Source organism: Ammodytes marinus (assembly GCF_949987685.1).
Source record: "Ammodytes marinus genome assembly, chromosome: 12".
In the NCBI taxonomy this organism is placed as follows: Eukaryota; Metazoa; Chordata; class Actinopteri; order Uranoscopiformes; family Ammodytidae; genus Ammodytes; species Ammodytes marinus.
In genome coordinates this window covers 13790689-13813046 of record NC_137216.1, presented here as the reverse complement: position 1 = coordinate 13813046, position 22358 = coordinate 13790689, and the positions used below count along the sequence as shown (strand labels likewise).

The 22358-nt window shown below is 40.9% G+C and overlaps 2 protein-coding genes across 2 annotated transcripts in view; both read right to left on the bottom strand.

The window, feature by feature from the left end:
• Positions 1-22358, bottom strand: part of LOC307258346 (E3 ubiquitin-protein ligase SH3RF3-like) — a gene marked incomplete at its 3' end in the record, with an annotated part of 92282 nt that overhangs the window by 3264 nt on the left and 66660 nt on the right. The window contains exons 6-8 of the mRNA XM_080037858.1: positions 21261-21431; positions 16771-17084; positions 12362-12696 (exon numbers count right to left, since the gene is read on the bottom strand). Of these exons, the coding sequence (XP_079893984.1) occupies positions 12362-12696; positions 16771-17084; positions 21261-21431 (820 nt within the window). The remainder of the gene's footprint in view (positions 1-12361; positions 12697-16770; positions 17085-21260; positions 21432-22358) is intronic.
• LOC307258390 (uncharacterized protein) lies at positions 1744-8080 on the bottom strand (the record flags this gene model as incomplete). Its single annotated transcript, XM_080037913.1, has 11 exons — positions 8072-8080; positions 4758-4847; positions 4344-4482; positions 4200-4227; positions 3827-3963; positions 3567-3660; positions 3102-3437; positions 2953-3011; positions 2725-2861; positions 2472-2599; positions 1744-2061 (listed from the first exon to the last, which is right to left on the bottom strand). The coding sequence occupies exons 2-11, from the start codon at positions 4837-4839 to the stop codon at positions 1744-1746; spliced, it is 1458 nt and encodes a 485-aa protein (XP_079894039.1). The 5' UTR covers positions 4840-4847; positions 8072-8080.

Sequence of the window (22358 nt, the reverse complement as noted above, 5' to 3'; positions counted from 1 at the left end):
CAGATAACATACGCTCCCGACCTACAGAGAGTCAAAAATACTCTTACCGTAGTGTTACATTTTTAGAGTTAATCCAACTCTGATAAGAGTTAAAATGAGTGACTATATAACTCTGACAGTGTTACTGAAGTTTAACACTATGACGAAAATAACACTGATAGTGTTATTAACATTTGACACTAGATTCTTTTAAGTGTTATTCAGAATTAACTCTTATTAATTTACTCTTTATGAGTGTTAGACCTACTTGACACTAAGAGATTACTCCCTAGTGTTGATTTTAAACTGACTCCTACCAGTGTTAAAACATATACTTGTGTATTTACTCCCTGCTAGTGTTATTCTTATGCAACACTTATTGTTCTACCTTAACATGTCCAGTTTACACTTAAGTTAAGGAAAAATAAGTGTCTGCAGGAGAAAAGCAAAAAACAATATATCCATCGTCTTAATACAAATTTATTAAAACAAAAAGTTTTACAGAGACTTGCAGGTGAAAAACAAATGCGTTGTTTTTAAGAGACACCCTCCCTCCTAAATGCTCAACATGTATATACATACTGTCTATTTAACCATCCATTGTGTATGCGAGGTTCCTCGGACCGTTTACACTGAATTATACAGAAGCATTTAAAAATAAAAAAATAAATAATAAAAAAGACGCAATGCATTGTGGGGCGGTTGAGTAGGAAAAGTATACTATTGATCCATACACACAATCTTCCCAAAAGTTAGTCATCCGGGCATTTCGCGCCTACACAAACTTGCATACACAACCACAACATACTGAAATTGCCGTCAAAATTAGTGTGAGTAGGACGTTAGTAGGGCTTTTCGAACACAGCCATAGTACAATCTGCATTGTTTTTAAACACACCAGGATGTTAAATATTAATGTTTAAAGCATTCTGGTTACTGATTCTACCTTCAACACTTAAAATAATGGTCAAGGCTGCATTAATAATATAATAATATAACAATATGGAACTATATAAAGGGAGGATCAGATCTGTTTTCCGCACATTTAAAATAGTTTTAAAGCCATTATAGGCAGTTAAGGTGGATGATGTTCAAGAGTTGGTCTACCTAAAACAGTGGATGTTCAAATGGCTTATGGATCAACAGATTCCTCCCTTTATATTATAGCCAAAAAATAAAGATCTATCTTTCTATATTTCTATCAACCAGTTTAGATTGACTATTGGTCCAGGAAAAATGTTGCAGATTATCATTCAAAACAAACCGTTTCTACACCTGAGCCAGTTAGTATAACTTGCTTATCTTTCACAATAACTGTCAGAATTTGACAAAATACTGGCATCTCTCAGCAACCTCAACGCACACCAATAAACAAGGCCGATATTCAGTGCGATTGTGTTTTACCCATTTCAATGACATAACATAAGTAAATCAATGTGTTTAGCTGCAACATTTTTCCTGGACCAGTAGTCAATCTACACTGGTTGATAGATTCCAAATGCTTTGCCTCATCACACATACACTAAGTGTGCAAAATTGGTCCAATGATATCAACAGAATAATTTTCAACTGTGTGGAAATATTGCAGAGTTCAATAAACATGAACGCTTGACACCATAAACATGAGGTAGCTGTGAATTTGTTTGTGCAGTATAGCAATGTTCTTCATGTGTGTCTTTTGTTAGGAATATCAAACTTTCTTCATCTATGCAAAACAGTGTGAAAGGACACAAAAGCAACAGCAATGTCTTGCACTGAATGATTCTACTGTAGCAGTCTAGCGCGAATCTCTGCGACACGTGGGCTCTCATGGACTTTGCCTATGTCTATGTTGTACACAGTGGTTTGTACAAAGGTGTACATGTTTTGGAGCATCTGATTGTACATGATACCAAACACAAAGTGTGTCTTAAAGAGTTCGTCGAAAGCTCCAAGAGAGCTGGTTGACCTGCATGGTATGGCTTGCTTGTCAATCACGATGAAGAACTCATGGATGGTGGCCCTGTTCATCCCAATGGCAAGAAGATAGGGCTGAGTGGAGCTGGTGATGGCATCAACATGTTCCTGGACGCTCGTTCCACTCTGATAAAAGATAGGAGTAAAAGTTAAACATTGATCACAGATTAAAATGTTTTAATGTGGTTCAAGAACGTAATTATTAATAAAGGTATAAAAATAAGTTTGAAATATTTAGATCTCATATATTTTGAATTTGAAATTTTAAGTTTAAAGTGGCATAAGAGACGATTTAGGTTGTCCATCAATTTAACATTACAGATGTTGGAAAAACACAAGTGCTGCACAGCTCTGATGATTAGTCCGACAGAAGCTCTTGATTGAGACATTTTAAGTATAATTATACCAGATGTGTCATATTTTTATTTTCCAAACAACCTTACAAACTTCATTAATCGTCATTACTTCAAAAATTACAATTTCAAAAAAAGAAAACAAATGTAACTCTTGACATTCCTATAACCAACAATACACACCTTCATGAACACAACCAGATGCTTTTCAACCTGGGATGCTGACACCCTGCCAGGTCTTTTTCGGCCTTGGGTTGAAGGAGGAATCAGGTGGAGGAGGAGGATAATTGAGGAAAGGTCACTGTCCCATCCTATACACAGATACAAAAGAAAGAAAGACAACAAAACACATCTTAAAGCTACAGCTGAACCAAGAATAAACTGGGGAATCATAACAGGAAAAATTCATAGCCTTAAATGAAGTACAACAACCTACCAGAGCCAAGAGAGGCCTCATCCTCTTCTCTTTCATTTGATGTAGCTTCTGCACAATAAATCAGTTCCTTAAGTTCACTTGCTGTAGGGAGGGCCTTGCTCTGCTGGATGATCTTTTGTTTAAATATAGTAGGCCACCTATATGGAGAAATTATTATTTAATTTTCAATTCTGGATTTTATTTAACATAATGTTTCGATAATAATAATAATATAGATTTCAAACATACCTTTCCAAAAACTTTGCAGCAACATTTTCTCCAAACTGCAAGATGAAGTCTTGCTCAACCTGCAATACATAAATGACATAGCAAGAAACATAAAAGTGACCGTTCAGGTTATTTGTAGTGATACAAATAATGCTTTAACACTTAATTACCAGGCCTTTGACGTCTCGGAAGCGTGGAAATTCAGTCAAGACGTCTGAGGATTTCTCTTCATCGAGGACGATCTGACGACGATATTCAAATGTAATCTTCATCTTTTGCTTGACAGAAGCCTCATCAGAACAATACTTCATGAATGACATTGCCTCCTTGCATTGCTCTTCAGTCAGGGTCATCTCAGGACTTAATGATACATCTCTTCTAGCTTTCGGTCCTCCACCAGTCTGACGAGGAGAAGCTCTGGTCTCTGATGTAGCATTGCTCTTCTGGATGGTTTTGAGCCTCCATGCTAAATAACCAGTGCCATTTTCACCATCATAGAAATGTTCCTTTAAATAAATAAAAAAACAATAATTATTAAGTAGAAACCTGTACTTGAGTACACCCACCAGTCAATATCTTATTGCTTATTGTATTGTAATTTCTGTATATTTGTTGGAATGCATAAAAATACTTACATATCCATTTTTGGAATATGGATCCATCAGGTACGGGAACATGGAAACTATGCCTTTGGCATACATCTCTCTGACATGCCGTGGCGGTGCCATCCTGCAGAGGGTAAAACAACACATAACAAACAAGTCTAACATTGAAGATTTAAAGTTTAAAAACTAAGTCTCTAAATAAACACAAAACTAACTGATGAAGGCAATGAAGTGTGAATGAACAGCCAAATCTGATTTTACAAACATGAGTCCAGTAAAGTTTTTCTTACCCATGAGCTTCAGTCATGTCGGCAGCAAGGATGTTCACCATCTGTCGCCGTGAAGAGTCAGTCAGACTTTTTGTCCTGTTGTATTCTTTCACAATACGGTCTCCACCTGCTGTCTTAGCCAGAGCTGATTCAACCAACTGTGAAACAACACAGGAAATACAATAAAAAGTGAGCAATCCCCAAAGGAAACTGCCACATCAAACATTATACACGTCAACATACGCGTTTGGCATCTTGGTCTTGTTTCTGCCGTTTTACTGACGGACTTGAATCCTCCTCCAGAATGATGGTGTCATCAGAGGTGCAAGATACAAGTTCTAGGATGACTGAATCTTCAGAGTTGTAGTTAGAAAGTTCCAGTGCTGCATCAGACAGTGAACTGCCTGTTGCTCCCTCGAATGCTACATGTATAGGAGAGGGATGAGAGAGAAACAAACACCTCCCATTTGTCAGTTTTTCACAACCTACATTTGTAACCGAGTCTAGCTCAAAGAATAGAGTCATGACAGAAACTTACTGTTTGAATCTGATTGTAAGTACACCAGCGTTTGGCTGCTGTGCAACATCTTCAAAGACGTCTGCGTCCACCTCCGTTCCCGTCTCATCATACACTGTGACGCCTTCAGAGGGTGGCGGGATGGAGAACTTCATGAAAGCTTTAGGAAAAATACACAAACAGAGGTTTTAAACCCTTAAACATGGTCAATGTGTAGGGCACCTAATGTCATCATCATTATTATTTACATACTATGTTAAACTTAATACAAACTCAACTAAGCCGACCACCATTGGTTGCAGTGAAAAACCCAAGAGAGCTAGCTTGCCTGAGAGCAAGACAAATATTTACAATCATTAGAATATTGATAACATGAAATGACAATATCCACTTTCCTTTTGTTTTTACAATATACGTAGTATGACTAATACTCACCAGCATTCAAGAATTCTTCAAAGTTTGGCTCTGTTATCTTGATATATTTTTGTTCCATATTTATTTTAGTTTTTATCAACATGATGGCACCTGTCAGACCTGCAAACTCATAGGAGGTGAAAAAGGTGACAAACACCCGTCCCTTCTAGGGGGGTCGGGTGTTTTTCGCTGTCCAAACGATTGGCTATTGTTAAATATCATTCACACAACCAGAGTTCTCCACTATTGCCTCCAATGTCCAGCTGGGTGAAAATAATAGCCAGCTGAGATCCTGACCCTCCTAGGGGGGTCCGGGGGTATGCCCCCCCGGGAGATTTTTTTTAAACTTTTTAAAGTGAAATGCATGAATCTGGTGCACTTTGAGAGGGAAATTAAGAGGCTAAATCTGAGGAATTTTGTGTGAACAAATAATTTGGAGACACTGGGTCGGATGAATTAGAAGCTTCTTGGATTTTCCATTAAAATGTTCATTTAAAATAAAATATTATGCAGGGTCCTCTGGGTTGGGCTTGGTGCTCTTTTTCTTTTATGGGACATATTTCTCTGTAATATATTGAATACATTTAAATGCAGTGAGAGGAATGAAGCAGAAGAACTCTGTTGTCCAGCTATCTTTTTTTCCACAGACGAGGCTGACATAGGTTATACAGTGCATGGGCATCTGAGCCCCATTTCCAAATGTTTTTAAATAAACTCAATACACACTGGACGTGAACGTGACTTGATCAGTTAAACTTGGATTACCTCCCAGATGAACTGATTAAATTATTGGGCTATTAACTAGGCTATCTAGATCAAAACATTGTATTCATTTTTTTGTATGATATAATAATATGATGTTAATATCAAACACACAAACTAAAAAATAAAAATAAATTGGGGGGGGGGGGGGGGGGGGGGGCTGTCGGTCGGCTCTGATTGTGAGCGCACTGCAGACACTTCATTTCTGCAATGTGCGCTCATTAAACTGTCAGCTTCACTTAAGAGTCCTGTGTGGGTCAACAGTGCAGTGCAAACTATGCAGCATAAAGTTATAACATTCGTCTACGACCGTGATGTTAATTCACCTTCACACAAAGTCTCCGCCCCAGCAAAGCAGCGAGTCGATCGCTGTGACGGTGAAAATCACCGGGACCCGGGAGACCCAGTGAGCGAGTGAGACAGGAACGGCTTCCGCGATCTTTTTCTAGGGGCCTATCCGAAAACTCTTTTTTGCATAGGAAATTTCCTTTCCTATCGAGATGACCCGGAAGTGCTCGGCAGATAGGTGAATCCGAATAACCAAAATGCATAGGAAAGGAGCCTCGATTCATCCTTTAACCCTCCTTTAGCATAGGTTACTCCTGACCAACCTTTGCTAAAGGAACGTAGATAGTGGTATCCCATAATCCTTTGCGGCGGCAAGATTTAAAGCAACAGGCCACCGCCGGAGTTTACCGACTCTACACGAATACGAACGAGAGGTAAAACAGAAGAGAGGAGAGGAGAAGAGAGGAAGATTTAACTCGGCTAAAACAAAATACTCCCCCCCCCCCACGCACACACACAGGCTAAAGATAATAAAGAACTCATAAAAGACCAACATCATAATAGTTATTTTCGTAGCACATAATTTACACCATAAGAAAATAAAATACCAACTTCACATTTAATGAAGTTACTGGGGGCAGTTCATTTCAACATCAACACAAGTGTAGCCTTATTCCACATGTGAATTGGGATATATGGGAGTGATTCTCACTCTGTTGGCGACAACCTGATTAAAATCAATATGAAAAGAACGCATGGATCAAACGAGCGCTTGTTGTAGTCCATTTTCGGAGAATAGTGAAGTTTCACGCTAGTGACTCACGTCAGCAATACTCGCCGTCGCGCAATGACGTCGGTTAGGAAAAGTGGAGTCGAATTCATTTGAAACAGCACTGTCCTTTCCTATGTTCGATAGGAAGCACCTTTCATCTCTCCTTAACCCCGATGACGTTTAGGGGTTAAGGTATAGGAAAGGAGGCTTATAGGTTAGGAGATTGGACTTTTCGGATAGGCCCCTAGGTCTCGAGTCTAACATAGAGCCATGTCGGCAAACTGACAGCGCGACTAAATAAAGGGACTGTACAGTGAGCTGCGTCCCTCCGTTAGTTTCTGTTTCAGTAGGCTGTTACATTAACCTCTGAAGCATTGACAGTGTTTAATCAAGGCCTCTATTTTTTTATTATCAAAAGGGCTTTGATTGAGACTTTTAGCCAATTCTAAAGTCTGAACACACAGCGAACGCTGATTGGACAATACTCATGACGTCTACCAAAGATGTTTTATTGCCAAGATAACGATATTCCCTTGTCTCACACTACGGTAACTCGCCCACACAGTCCAGTCTGGGAAGCGCTGGCTGACTTCTCTGGCAGCTGCCGCTACCCCCCCCCCCCTCCCAAAAACAAAAACTCTTCGGATCTATACGATTCACGTGGGTCATATATTTTGATTCTAAACGGCGATTTTCGCCGAAAAGCGACGAGTTTGCAGGTATGACCTGTAAAATCAGATGAAACAATTGTATCATCTACAGCACAGCACTTTTTAATATAGCATATAGAAGATCAACTTAAAGCCCTTTCACACCAAGCAGATATTCCTCCAAATAATTTTTAACAGACTTATACATTCTAACATGTGCACACCGTTGTGGTACATTCATGCAGGTAAAACACATATTTGTGTCTCAAAAACATAGTAAGCTCATTCAGCCTCCTCCCCATAGCAATATTTCCTATTACATTGTAATGAAACCAGACTAAAAACATTTGAGTAAAAAGAATAAAACACCAACACACTATATCAAATAGACCAACATAGACTTGAGCTGTTTGTATGTGTTCAATTACCGAATTACAAAAGGCCTAACAGCCAAGGCCAAAGCTAGCTTGAACATGCCTGCCTCTTGAAGCTAATTAGGCTAACAATTAGCCAAAGGAGGCAGGCACATTTAAATAAGCTTCAACATTTCCGACAGAGTTGGACGATAGTCCGTTAATTAGCCGCTAGTTTATGTTAATGGTCTGTCATCCAACTCTCAGTCTCTGGCAATGTTGAAGCTAACTTAAATGTGCCTGCCTCCATAGGCTAATTATTAGCCTCACGAGGCAGGCACATTCAAGCTAGCTTTGGCCTTGGCTGTTAGCCCTTTGTAACTCGGTATTTGAAGATATACAAACAGCTCAAGTCTGTGTTAACCAGCTATAACACGTTTTGTAAAATGTTACTCCGACTACAATGCCAAAAAAATTGGTGTATTAACTGATAAAGTAAGTGCAACTTACCGAGGCTTATCCTTGATGATGACAATGGCAAAATGGCGACGTGAGCATCGTGGTCCTGAGCAGGAAGAATGAGGTGGGGGCGGAGATTTCCAGAATAGGCTTCAGAGTTGTTTCGAAGGAACACCTGCCTTCAACCAGTTGTCAGTCACTACTCTTGCTTTTGTTAAAATAACTCTGATAGAGTACATGTGCCTTAACACTGTACATTTTACACTGTAAATGTTAACTCTGAAATTTAACATTCACACTGGCTGATATCTTACTCTTGGTTTGTTGAAATTACTCTCACTGTTGTTGTAATAACTCTGAAGGAGTACATATTTTTTGACAATGCCTTTTTAACTCTTGAGAATTTACTGTGTTTCATAAATTGTTTGCTCCACTTTAAATGGTGCCTCTAAACATCATGTTATTAAAGCACTGCACGGTTTCTGAACCAACACTGAGAGCTTGTTTGGGGGTATTTGTGACCTACAATCACATTACATAGGACACATCTTCAATATATTCTCAATTTAAGACACACCTATTGTTTGTAAGACTTTTTTTTTCAACTGCCAGCTTACAGAAGACAACATTTTGAAGCCTTTTCGGAGGGCTACGTAATACTGTTAACTACTGAACTTGGCTCAAACAGCGCTCCAGGACTGCTGTAAAAAGGAGAAGTTTTCAGAAAATGTGGAGCTGACCAAAGAAACAATCTGTCTGAGATAAGTCTGTAGCCCAGAGAAAACAGGAAGAAGGAATGTGTGTTTACTTTGGTTTTGGGATGCATTCATTGGTTGGGGTTAATTAATTCATTGGAAAAAATAATAAATGCAAATCACAAGTTAAGAATGTTAAAGGTAACACTGGCAACATTGTCAATGATCTATTTGTGTCTACCCAACATTTCAAAAACCACAGTGCAGCATTCTGTGCAAGCAAAAAAGAAGAGTAGCGAAGCCTCATCATGTTTGAGAGCATCAAATCAGAAACTATTCGTATTTTTCCCCTAGTTAAAACTATATATTAAAATGCCAAGCACCAAACTCACACGTGCTGACGTCTACACTGACAAACTACACTGTTATCCAATGGTTGTTAAGTTACTGTTGCAGTATCAAAATCCAATCATTAAAAAGGGATCAATAACAAGTCATAGCGCTAATGAGCAGTGTTAGCATAGAGGTGGGACAGCACAAAATAGAAAAAGTGCTTACAAAGCAAGAGAGGCTTATAAACACTGTGACTCAGCATACCCCACCACAGTAAAAACAAACCGCATCCATGGCTCTTGCACTACAAATGAACTCCTGTAGAGATATGGATTTCCCTAAACATCATTACTTCCTAATTTATCTCAGGATGCAGGCATTTGTAGCCTAATTTTTTTTCCTCCACAAATAATAATTCATGTTTACACAAAACTAATTGTGCTTGCTGTGTGCAGTGTGTACACTTGCGAGGCACTACAATACACACACATACAATATATCCTGCTGCTTTGGCAACATAGATTCCCTACCTGTCATGCAAATAAAGCTCGTTTTGAATATATCATTTGGAAGCGGGAGGAGATTGGGGAGAAGATGGACGGAAAGAAGAAAAGAGAAAAGATGGAGAGATAGAAAGCAGGGAGGACAGATGGGTGGAGAGAGAGAGAGAGAGAGAGAGAGAGAGAGAGAGGAAGATGAAGGTGAGACTGATGGGGGGGAGAGAAAAAAAGAGTAATCTGCAGGCTTAAAGGCTCATTCTGCCTCCTGCGAGTGTGTGTGCTTGCTGCTGCTGTGTGTGCACCTGTGTTCATGAGCGTCTCAAACTCATGCTGTTGTTCATATATAAACCAGCAGATGGCAGCATGCACTCACAATTGCATCCTTCATGAGGAGAATCTAATATAGCAACAGAGGATGCCTTGCTCTGCAGCACTGCAGCACACTGGCAGGATGCTCTAACTGATCTAAAGGCGTAGCATTACCATTCTTATTTAAACCTGGTACATTATATGGTGTCAACAAACGTTTCAATGCCAGTTAAAGAGTCAAATCTAACACTACTTTTGCAACCAATGATACGGAAAGAGAAAAAAAAGAACTGTCACCAGAACATAGTACCGTACCGTGTGTAAATGTAAACATAGTACCCAATTAAGATAAATTGGAATGTAAGGTCTATATTGTGTTCAAAGCCTTAAATAACTCTGGAATGTACAGAATATACAGTTAACTTTCCTTCCAGTCCTTCTGAAATCCTGCAAGCACTTCTGACAGCCCTTCAGTTGGCAGCTGCCTTGCGTGCGCACAGGCTTGGTGGGAATCCGTCTACAAACACATCTCGATGTCCGATGTGATATGTGTCTGTAATGCTGGCTGCGCTCTAGGCAGTGTGACACTGTGTCGAACAGAGATTAGCCCAACTGTGTCTGCCAGTTATCACAACCGCTTCATCATCTTCTCTTTAACAAAGGCTGACTCACCCTCAATTCAAACCTCCCTCAGCTCTCTGCTTCTGCCCAGCTCAAAGCAACAAAGGTAAGCACCGTGCATGGGCTTTAGGGCTGAACATTTCTTAAAGGGATAATATGATGATGTAAGGACTGAGGCTATACGACAGCAGATCATCATTTTCTGCCTGAACTCAGTATCCACAAACTGAAGCGCCCTGGTTTTCCTCCAGAATTTATATCTGGTCTTTTTCTGAAACAGCCCTGAGATCATAATTGGAGGCTACAACTACAACATAATATCCATATTGAGAGGTTGGCTTGGGTAGAATAGCAGCTCATTTAGGCTGGGTGAGGCACGGTGTCACTTAACATTAATAGGAAAAAGTCAGAAAATCAGGCCAAAAACTAACTACGATGACCTTTTTAAGGCAGACATTTGTTTGTGAAAAGATGGGAAGATTCTTTAGATCAGAATGACACTAACAACATACTGTAAAGACATGACTTTAGTTCGCCAACTCAAGATATATGTTCAGTTTATGAGTTGTTAATCCCTAAATCCCAATTCAGGCCATCTTTGAGCGTGATGCTATAAACAAGGCTGCGTCGGCCGCCTGCTGTTCCATAGTCAATGAGCTGTTTGTCAGCTAGCCATAGATTAGCTGTCCCAGACAGTGGAGCCAACAGTGAAACAAATGGAGCTGAGACAGATGCGGGGCTTTCAAGGGCCATCCTTCACTGTCAAAAGGAGCCCCATTTAACATCCACACAGCTTTAACACTGCCGATCTCACAACATGTAGGAAGGCATTCGACATTTATGCCAGCCGCCTGAGTGAATGACACTAACTGAGGTAGGAGAGGACTACTGGCAAAGCATATGCATAAACAGACACACACACAGCAACACATTTCCCACTCATGTGAAATCTGAATTCCCTTCTTCAACTAAAACAGCTGCCTTGACTGTGGATATTTTCATCAACAACCAGGGATTTGGGATTCCGATATTGGAGCAGAAACAATTACTCTATTAATCAATTATTTCATAGAGAGAACAATACACTGCAAGAAATCCAGATAAATGAGTGAGCGTTCATATAATTGCTTAAGCCAAAGAAGGAAACATTCCATAGTTCTGGCTTCTCAGCACCGAGGATTAGTTGTTTTTCTTGGTGGAAGTAAATCAATAGTTTTTGGGATTTGGAGTGTTGATCAGACAACATGATCTATTTGAAGACGTCAGGGTGAGCTTCAGAAATTTGTGAAGAAAGAAAAATAATATAAACCAGATTAATTTATAATGAAAATAATTGTTAGGCCTAGTCAGATTGCTGCACACCGATTGCATTGCTTGTTTTGCCATATCAGCATCTTTATTAATATGTACAGTACGATGATTGCTGTATAAGTTGGTCACAACATGACAATTCTCCGCCTAGATACTTCAAGATGTTGGACTAATCAGTATTCACTGATGTATTTTACAATTCAGAAAGTTGCGATTTTAATTATTTCGGGGGAACCAATTTTACCTCAGCCAGCCTGTCTTGTGTTAAAAGACATGGCCGAATCATTTCCTTTAATTCCCTCTGTAGAACAAGTTTAAAGCTAGTCCATTCAGTTCCTGATAATACACATGGAGAAAAATAATAGAAGATGTGCATTGTAATAGCAAGACATCCAATTATTCTATTAGAGAAAAAACGTTGCTAGTCATCGCCCAGGAGACATCAGTATCTATTTCCACTGGGATTTTCAAATGTTTTACATGATGACTGTCGAGTGCTTGCAAAATTGCATGTGTTCAAAAGAAACATAATTTTTTTTTTATTTGTGATGGTGGATGGATGGAGCTCTCACCTTCTCTGCTTTGGGTGCGAGGGCTCCCTGGGTGGTGGGAGAGTAGGAGGGGCCAGGCAATGGTGGCTGCATGGGGGTGGTGGCCGTCTCTCCGTTGAGTAGCGCCGCCGACACGTTGGGGGGAGTGAGGCAGGACAGAGGGGAGGAGAGGGGGAGGTGGGGTCTGGAGGCGGGAGAGGACAGAGGGGACGGCCCTAAGCTGCTGGGCCCCGGGGACAACATGGAGAGAGGCCGGCCCGACTGGCCAGCGCAGCGCGAAGGGGAGGAGCTCTGAGGCCGCAGCGGGGAGATGGCCACCGTGGGGCGCTCTGGACTGCCCGCAGGGGGACTGTGGACTAAAGCACAAAATAAAACAAAGGGTGTGTTAATATAATTGTGCAAGCTATTTAAAAGGTGCTACAAGGAACCTTTACATTTTCCCTCTGATGCTCATAAATGACATGTAACAACAAACGAGACCATCAGTGCAAAGAATGACATTTTTTTTCTCAATGCCTTTGTCATGGGTAGGACCTACGCTCACCCAGGAACTTCAGCTGGCAAAGTAAAAACACTACCGCTTTTGTCCAAAGGGGGTGCAAGAATGAACAATAACCGAAAGCTCCTCGGAGAACTTTTAAAGGTGGAGTCAGCGATTCTGGAGAATGCTTGTTGTCCAAATCGCTTTTTGTCAAAATCAGTGAATATCTACTAATGCACTACCTGTCTGTACTGTGTGTGTGCTGAAAAGAAAATCTGTTGCTAATACACAGCCTAGGCTCTGTGAACAATGCCTAGACATGCAAACAAAGGTTATGTGAACAAAGGCTAGCAACATGCCTGTTTACAGAGCCTATAGGCTGTTTATTAACGCTAGATTTATTTTCAGTATACACAAAGTACAGACAGGTAGAGGATCGTGAAGAGATATTCACTGATTTTGACAAAAAGTGATATTGACTACAAGCATTCTCCAGAATTGCTGACTCCACCTTTAATATGTGCAGCCATCAGTAATCAATAGGTCTAGAGAGGGTGACATGACAATGAAAATTTATTCCAGAATAATGTTATGTAGGGTTCTTCAGGTCCACCAGGTGCTACTGCATGAACACACAATATACAAAATAAAAACAAATAAACTTTCACAGACTGAAGATCCATGGCTCCTGCAAGATCCAGCCACAATATTGGATTGTTTAGTGCCTCCGTAAGATAACTGCAATGTCAATTTGATATACTGGGTGTATGGGAAATGCAAAATGCAATTACTTTACGCACCGTTCCGCTTAGCTCTTAAAGGCTTAAGCCTAGAAGTGGCGAAGGGCTGGTAAAGGCCACTAGAGTCAAATGCATTGAGTGGAAGGAAGAGAAACAGTCCAGACAGATGGCCAGTTTATCACACAGATACAGCGGATGGACACAATTATTTCCAACTTACTTATTTTTATGTGTTTTAATTAACCTCGGTTGCACATCTTTGCTCTGAATAACAACCCCAATACGAGATGATGAGGTCCAAAAATTCAAAACAACTCGCTAAAAATGTAAAAAAGGTTGAACGCTTGAATGTTGCATACTGCAAAATAATCATAACAAGTTCAACTCAAGGCTGTTTGGCAGAAAAGAAAACTGGCTGAGGTGTCCCGAGGTTGGAGCCCTTTTCTCTCAGCCTTCAATTTGTATGAGGACATTTGGCGCGCATGTCATGAGGATCAAAGTACACAGCCAGTACACACACTCGGCGCACACACACACACACACACACACACACACACACACACACACACACACACACACACACAGGGTTGCGCAGCCACCTGCTCTTCCACCACTGCGGTACTCAGGCAGAAATCCATGGAGAGGTGCACTGGTCATGTGATAAAAACCACTAAACGCCAGAACTATGCACATACTTTATTTTGTAATGGAGACCAGATGTGTGTGTCTGTTTATGTGTATGTGAGAGGGAGAGGGAAAGGGAGAGAGAGTGAGAGTGACAGAGAGAGAGGGAGAGAAAAACAGAGAGAGAAAAAAACAGAGAGGCATGAAGCTCTGTCATTACGCCCCCATAAAACAAAAAGCACAATGATGTCATTCAGCTGTGTGTTTGCGAGTGAGTGTGTGTGTGTGTGTGTGTGTGTGTGTGTGTGTGTGTGTGTGTTCACTTGCTTGCATATGTACGTGGGAGAGCACATGTCCGTGTGTGTGTGTTTTGTGTGTTTTTCTTGGCAGTGTTCTCACAGTGTGTACTCTTCAGCCTCCCAAAAGAAACCTTCATCGTTTTTATTTTTTATTTTTCACAGGGTGAAAGGAAAGGTACAGAGAGAAAGAGAGAAAAGGGGGTGCTTGAGACATGAATAGACTCTGAGTGGTGAACAGATATGCTAGACCTTGCACAAGACACAGGTATGTGTGTGTGTGTGTGTGTGTGTGTGTGTGTGTGTGTGTGTGTGTGTGTGTGTGTGTGTGTGTGTGTGTGTGTGTGCGTGCGTGTGTGTGTGTGTGTGTGTATCAGGCACAAATAGTACCCCTGCGTGACCACAGCTCTCAGTAATGCCAGAGTGTATACTGTATCTGCACAGTTTGGATGTTATGTATTATGTATATATGCTAATTATGCTACCTTGAGTTACAATACATTCTCCCAACTGCTCTGCCACTGTGGCTTATGTGAGTGGGTTCCTACAGCGCAGAGGGGAGGAAGAGAAGAGGTGCGTTCCGTTTGCTTCCTACAACAACACCATGAGAGGGGGGTTCACAGTCAGTCTCATCCAGTTGCTCTTAATTGCCAAACTGAACCGTACCTAAATCCCACTTTAATTAAAACGTGTGAATACCGCGTGACTTAACCCAAATCCACACAATATGATCATATTTTCATAGATGTATTTCCAGCATTCCAATTACAACAAAAAAGAAGCCCACATTTTCCAATTCAAAAGTGCTCTCAGCTGTGTTGGCTCTGTGGTAACCACTGTCCCCCTCACAGCACGAATAATGGTACCATGCCTGTGGCTACTTTTTTGTGATTCATGCTCTTCTCTGCGTATGCTTTTTCATGCAGGTTTGGGCCGTTTAACACGCCGACAATATGATTGCATTGTCCCCGGTTGGAGTTGATCTCTTTCTCTCTTTCTTTTTCTATTGCGTTTGTACTAGTGCCTGAGCTATGAAGGCAAAAACACCCAGAAGAAATATTTCACGAGGTTAGGTTGGTGAAATGTCTTTTTTTAAAGCCTTTTGATAGTTATAGAAAAATGGATGGAGAGTAAACAGTTATGTATGAAATGTTTTTCAAAAGATGAGATATGCTGCATTTGACTAGATAATATATATGCAATATATTTAGGCACTTTATGGATTAAAAACACACACTTTTATGTACTTTTGTTGAGGGGTGGTTTTCATGGTTTGTATTAGGCCCCCTTAAAGTTAAGGAAATATTACTGCAACAGCACACAATCATATTTCAAATAATAGTCCACTTACAATTGTGTGGCAATGGTTTGGGGATGATTCCATTGTTGAAATGTAATAAACTAAATTTGGTCCCTATGCTGTATGTGACTTCCACTAACTTGATCTAATTTATTCTGGCATTCATACAACTTTCATTTTTTTCTTTAAAATGCACGAGTAACAAGATTGATGAAACCCGGAGGTTAAAAAGGCTGCCTCCAGCGCGTGCCTGCACATTGTTACACGCAGGGCTACTTGAATTAATGGCCAATCAATATTTTCTATTATTCTGTAATCAGAGACTAAAGGGCTAAAATGCTGCAAGGTCCCACCTGATCCTGACTCGGCTCATTTAAAGCCTGTATAGGCTTCAGCGCAGGGCGTGACACTGCAGGGCACCATGTTGGAAGAATACCAGAGACAGACACTTCTCCATGTGTTTAACACTTTCTTTTAAAGGAAGATTTACCTCTTCATTCACATTTCAGTTTTTTCCTTAACAGGTGCTACGCGGAACTTTTAAATATTTCTGAAACAGTCAAATGTTTCCTCTGATGATCATAAATTACATGTAAAGAGCAAACAAGACCATCAGTGCAACGACTGCTATTTTTATGTAGTTATCTTATATAGTTTTCTTAATGGCTTTGTCATGGGAACGCTCACCCAGGAACAGCAAGCGTAGTAAAAACACTACCGCTTTTGTCCAAAAGGGGTGCAATAATTAACACAAAGTGAAACTTCCTCGTAGCACCTTTAAGTTCCACTTTGGTCTACAGTATCTAGTAGTAACAATAGTATGGTGGGGTCTGAGCTATTATGTTAATTCATTCTTGATCAACAAACTTTTTAAAACAGGGAACAAAACTTGAAAACAGAAGCTATCTAAATGTTTAATGAATCCAGTGTTAGACTGCGCAGTGATTAAAACCCACTGTGTTCCATTGTTATACTGTACTTGTGCTTACCCAGCTGCATTGAGGTGCGTGCCTGGTTAACCGTGTGCTGACTGGAGCGCAGGCAGTTCTTGAGCTGGGCGGCGGCAGTTTGCGGCGAGGAGGCAGGACTGGTGTGGTTGTTGTTAACAGAGTTGGGAGAGTTTGCCAGAGGGACTGAGGGACGCGACGATGAAGAGGAGGAGGAGGAGGAGGAAGGACCCGGAGAGCCAGGGGACGAAGGGGCAGAGGATTGTCTCCCCACAGGACTGGAGCCATTATTCCCTCCACCTCCTCCTGGACTAGACACACACGAGCCCCGAGAAGAACCCACTCCAAATGGAGCCCTGCAAAGGACAGAGGGGGAGGGGGGGAGAGAGGAGAGAGAGAGAGAGAGAGAGAGAGAGAGAGACAGAGAGACAGAGACCGAAGTCATTAAATGTTTCAAATGGTTATTAAAGATATCTATTGATTTTTTTTCTTTGGTAAGCATTTTTCCTCATGTGTTAACAAAACGCTTTAGATACAGGTAGTATTCTTGTGATACTAAATATAAAATATATATTAAAAAACATTCCTTAGTCACACTACTGGCCTGGCTCTATGGGTGTTGAGGTCAGAATCAGAATCGGTTGGCAGGTACATTCTCACATACACATACACTTTGCTGTGGTCAGACCATGCACACAGAAAGCTGCATTTACATAAACCCAAGAGAATATAAAGTTAAGGACATCTTAAAGAATATAAATATAATATTTACAATAAAATAAATCTAAGAGAAAAATACATGCAATTGAATATTTAAAAATAATTAGTTGTATAATTGTGCAGTGTGAAAAAGATGAAAAGCAATGAAATCCAGATTAAAATATGCATTGATCCATGTTGTTAATACCCATTGTGGGGGTAGTACATTGATGTAACGTATATAGAGTATATGGGAAGGGAAAACAGTCTTTTAGTCAGTGTTGATGTGGACTGCTGCCAAGGGAAAGAAGCTGTACAATCATGCTAACATGCTAAATGATGCTTGGGAACAAGCAAACACCGACCTATCACGTCTAGTCATCGCTTTGTTGGCATGCTGAGGTAAGCAATTTAGCTTAAAGCCTGTCTGTTTGTATCCTAACATAGCTATTAACGTGGCTGTGGACTCACTGTCTTTTTTGGTACAAAATGTTTACAGCCAGTATTTAGTCCATAATAGCCATTGTCTATTATTCCCTGACAAGGTGAGTGATTTCTGTTCTATTCTCTGTCCGGTGGATCAGGTAGTGTCCTGCTGTAACATATATGGAGGCTGCAGGCTGCTCCAGTTTCTGTCCGCAGAGTGCTGAATGGCAGAACAGTGAGCTGAACATTATTGACTCGATGGTATTCACACTCTTATGGCTGCCAATTGACTTCCCGTCACACACATGCAGAGTTATGGCCGTCTGTGTGTGATTGTGTGTGTGTGTGTGTGTGTGTGTGTGTGTACTGTCTACCAAAATAAAGTAGAATAAAATGGGTTCTCGAAGGACGACACTAACTTTAGCTTCTGTTGTGCTTTACCGATGGACTGGTGGCTCGTATACAGATGTTTTGGCTGCTATCAGTAACTTTTTTAAGACTCCATAAAATCTTATCAGAGGAAATAATCATCCATAACAACAAAAACCTGCATTCTTTCCAGAGTGGAAAATCCTCTGAAGCAGCCCTCTAATGTGCCATTATGAAACGTTTCACATCTGAAAAATGAACAACAATACAAACGCAGCCATAAAATATAAATCTAAAAATGGAATCCGTTCAAACTCTGATGATAAATTCCACAACAAAGACATAATATTCAAACTGCGCCTCTCAGAAAGAATGACATGCATATTGGGTCTGACTGTACAATGTACGTGGGTGTGTGCATCTTTGGCAGCCTCTCATTATCATATTGAGAAATTTCTGAGCTGCACTGCAGACAAAGGAGTAGGGAGAGGTAAGGAGGGGGGGGGGGGCGAGGGAAGGATGGAGAAGGAGAGAGTATGCTTCTTGCGTAAAAATAACAAATTGCCTCTCATTTGATTACTCGACCATCCTCTGCCTTTTCCTTCTCTCTCTCTCTCTCTCTCTCTCTCTCTCTCTCTCTCTCTCTCTCTCTCTCTCTCTCTCTCTCTCTCTCTCTTTCAGATTGCATAACAGCAGAATTTGAAGCGGCCATTCATATCCACTGGAGAGGGACACCTGCTGTGTTTGCAGCCGTTTTCATCTCTCTGAATCATTCTCTCTCTCGTTTTGTATTTTACTCTGCCACTTTCGCTTTCAATGATCTTCTATTTTCAACTTGTTACCATCTTTCTGCCTCGCTCTACCTTTTTCACCTTTTACACACACACACACACACACACACACACACACACACACACACACACACACACACACACACACACACACACACACACACACACACAAAAACATTCTTTGTTTATCCTACAGCTCCGGATCTCTCTCGTCATCTTCTCATTATCTTTCTCCCCCTCACTTTTGCGTTCCTATTTTCTTTCTCTTCTATTATTTTAATCTACCCCATGCTCTCATTTTCTTCCCCTCTTGCCTTTCCCTTTTGACTGCATCATGAAGCAGAATACAGATTAGACGAGAAGAGTCACGGCAAATGCTACCACGCAATGCAGGAGTAATGAGGGTAATTAAATTGCCAAATATGATATCAGCCCGCTCATTTTCCTGTTTCATTTGGTTTATAACGGCCATGTGCAACAGTGTTTAGGATGCCAGAAGTGGCGATAAAGATGATGATAATAACTATGATTATGATGATAATGATCTAGCCGGGGTATGTGGCAGTGCAACATCAAGAGAGCCAGAGCCAGTATCAACAAACTGCCGTTTTGTATTCTTAAATTAGAACTCCTTCAGGTTTCGCAACGTCAAAATCTGGTTTCATTCTAAAGCATAAAAAGTGCTTTTGTTTCCTGCTGAAAAAAAAGACAGCGTTCACTTCTGTACACAGTTGCTCCCTGGCAGAGCCTTCTCAGAATATGGCTCTTGTACATGCTGGTGTGACCAAATCATTTTGGTTGTTTAAAGGTGAAGTCAGTGATTCTGGAGCATGCTTGTTGTCAAAATCAGTGAATATATCTTCACAATTCGTTATCTGTCTGTACTGTGTGTGAGTTGAAAAAAAATCCAGTGTTTACTGTTTATACACTGCCTGGGCTTTTTAAACTGGCTAGTTGCTAGCTAAAGTGTGCCTCCTTTGTCTACATTCCCTTTGTTTACATACCCGTTTACAGAGCCTTGGCAGTGTATTAACACCAGCTTTTTCTTTCAACGCACACACAACACAGACAGGTTGCAGATCGTGAGGAGATATTCACTGATTTTGACAAAAAGTGATTTTGACAAAAAGTGTTCTGCAGAACCGCTGACTCCACCTTTGGCTGGAAAGGTGAAAGCTGAATCCTGCCAATGTGGGGGCAACGTGTGGAACAGACGCAGAAGAGGTCAACATTACACTATCAGCACGAGGAACAAGGTTTCTGCAGATTGCTCCCTCCACCAACTCAAGCCCAAAAAAAGATCGCTTTTTCGGGCGTGCCTTTGTGACAACCGGGAACACAAGCGCAATGACATGCCATAACAAGTGCCAGAATAGCACCGCTCCATGTGATCTGTATTCGGGTTCAGTTGGAGCCGGGTAAATTACCTTGAATAAATTACAATGTAAATTACTGGGACTGTGTTAGCGCCACTGACGCCTTTGTGCAAGGACAGCATTAGGGGCCTTAGTCTGATTGGATTGCACTTGTGGGTTCACAAGGGCAAACTGAATGCACTGGATGATGAGTGGAGCCAAAGTTTGAAATGCAGACCTACCTGCAGCATTTGTATTGGAATTGTACTTTTAAAAGGTGGAGTCAGCTATTCTGGAGAACGCTTATAGTCAAATATCTCCTCACGATCCACTACCTGTCCATACTGTGTGTGCACTGAAAATAAAAATTGCCTTAATACACAGCCTAGGCTGTAAACAAAGGGTATGAACATTAGGGGACACATCGTTGCTAGAAACATGCCCGTTTACAGAGCCTAGGCTGTGTATCGATACTGGATTTTTACCCCTAGCGCACACACAGTACATACAAGTAGCGTATCATGAGTGGACATACACATATTTTGACAAAAAGTGATTTCGACAACAACTGTCTACAGAATCGCTCACTCCACCTTTTTAAAGTACAATTGCAATACAAATGCTGCAGGTAGGGATTTAGTGATGCGGTTTGTTGGAGGGATTTAAACTGTGGTCTCTCTGTAGAATTGCAGTCACTCTGGCAGAGGAAAGTAAGAAGATTCGGTGCTGCACTTCAAGCTGCATCGCCATCATCCTACTGATGTGACCACTGCTCCCTTTCATCTGGATGCTGGGATGACACAGTTCCTCTGTGAAGCTGTAGCCCCACAATAGCCTCCACCCCCTCCCCCCGTCTCCACCCTCCCCATACCCAGCACCGGAGCTCACAGACCTGGACACGGGGGTGACGTAGTTCCCTGGGAAGACCCCCGAGGCGGCTGTTCTGAGTGAGGTGCCTTTGAACCAGCCGTCTTGGCACTTCTCCGTCACCCGATACATCTCCCCTTTCCTAAGCTCCAGCTCATCAGCCTTCTGGGGTTTGTAGGCATAAAGAGCCAGGTATCTAGGGGTGGGGGCGGGGTGGGGGGGAACAAAGGGCGACATAAGAAATGGTAAGAAATGTAGTCAAATAATACAAATGGTTGCAAGTCTGAAGGAAATATCGAGAAAACTGTTCACTACATATCAACTGTTATGTAGAGCTGCAACGATTAATCGATTATTAATCGATTATTAAAATAATCGCCAACTATTTTGATAATCGATTAATCGTTTCGAGTAATTTTTTAATAAAAAATTTCCAAATTCTCTGATTTCAGCTTCTCAAATGTGAATATTTTCTGGTTTCTTTAATCCTATTATGACAGTAAACTGAAATATATGTGTGTTTTGGACATAACAATACATTTGAGGACGTCAAGATGGGCTTTGGAAAATTGATCAACATTTTTCCCCATTTTCTGACATTTTACAGACCGATTTTAATAATCGATTAATCAAGAAAATAATCGACAGATTAATCGATTATGAAAATAATCGTTAGTTGCAGCCCTATTGTTATGTCTCCCATAGTGGATCCTATGTGTCATCCCATCATGTAACACTTTCCTTTTTTTCAGTTGTCAGGAACAGTGTATATTTTACGTATCTTATTTTTATTTGTTTACCTGAGATGTACAGAACATAGGGGCAAACAGGTTGTGATGAGCCTACACAGTGTTGACACACCGCCTATACTGTTTTCACTGTGCAGGTTGTTCTACCCACCTGTACCTTCCAGTGTGTTCTGCCTGTTTAAAGGTGCTGTAAGCGGAATGGTTCTTTTAGCTAACTTCCTGTCAGTTACTGCAGTTAGCAGTCGCCTCGCTCGTCCCTACGTCACCACATTAATGCACTGCGGTCTTCAAGCAGCGAGTTATCTAGCATCATCTCAGATCCATAAGTGTGATAAAACATGATAAAAACCATCAAAACAGACATTGGGAAGGAT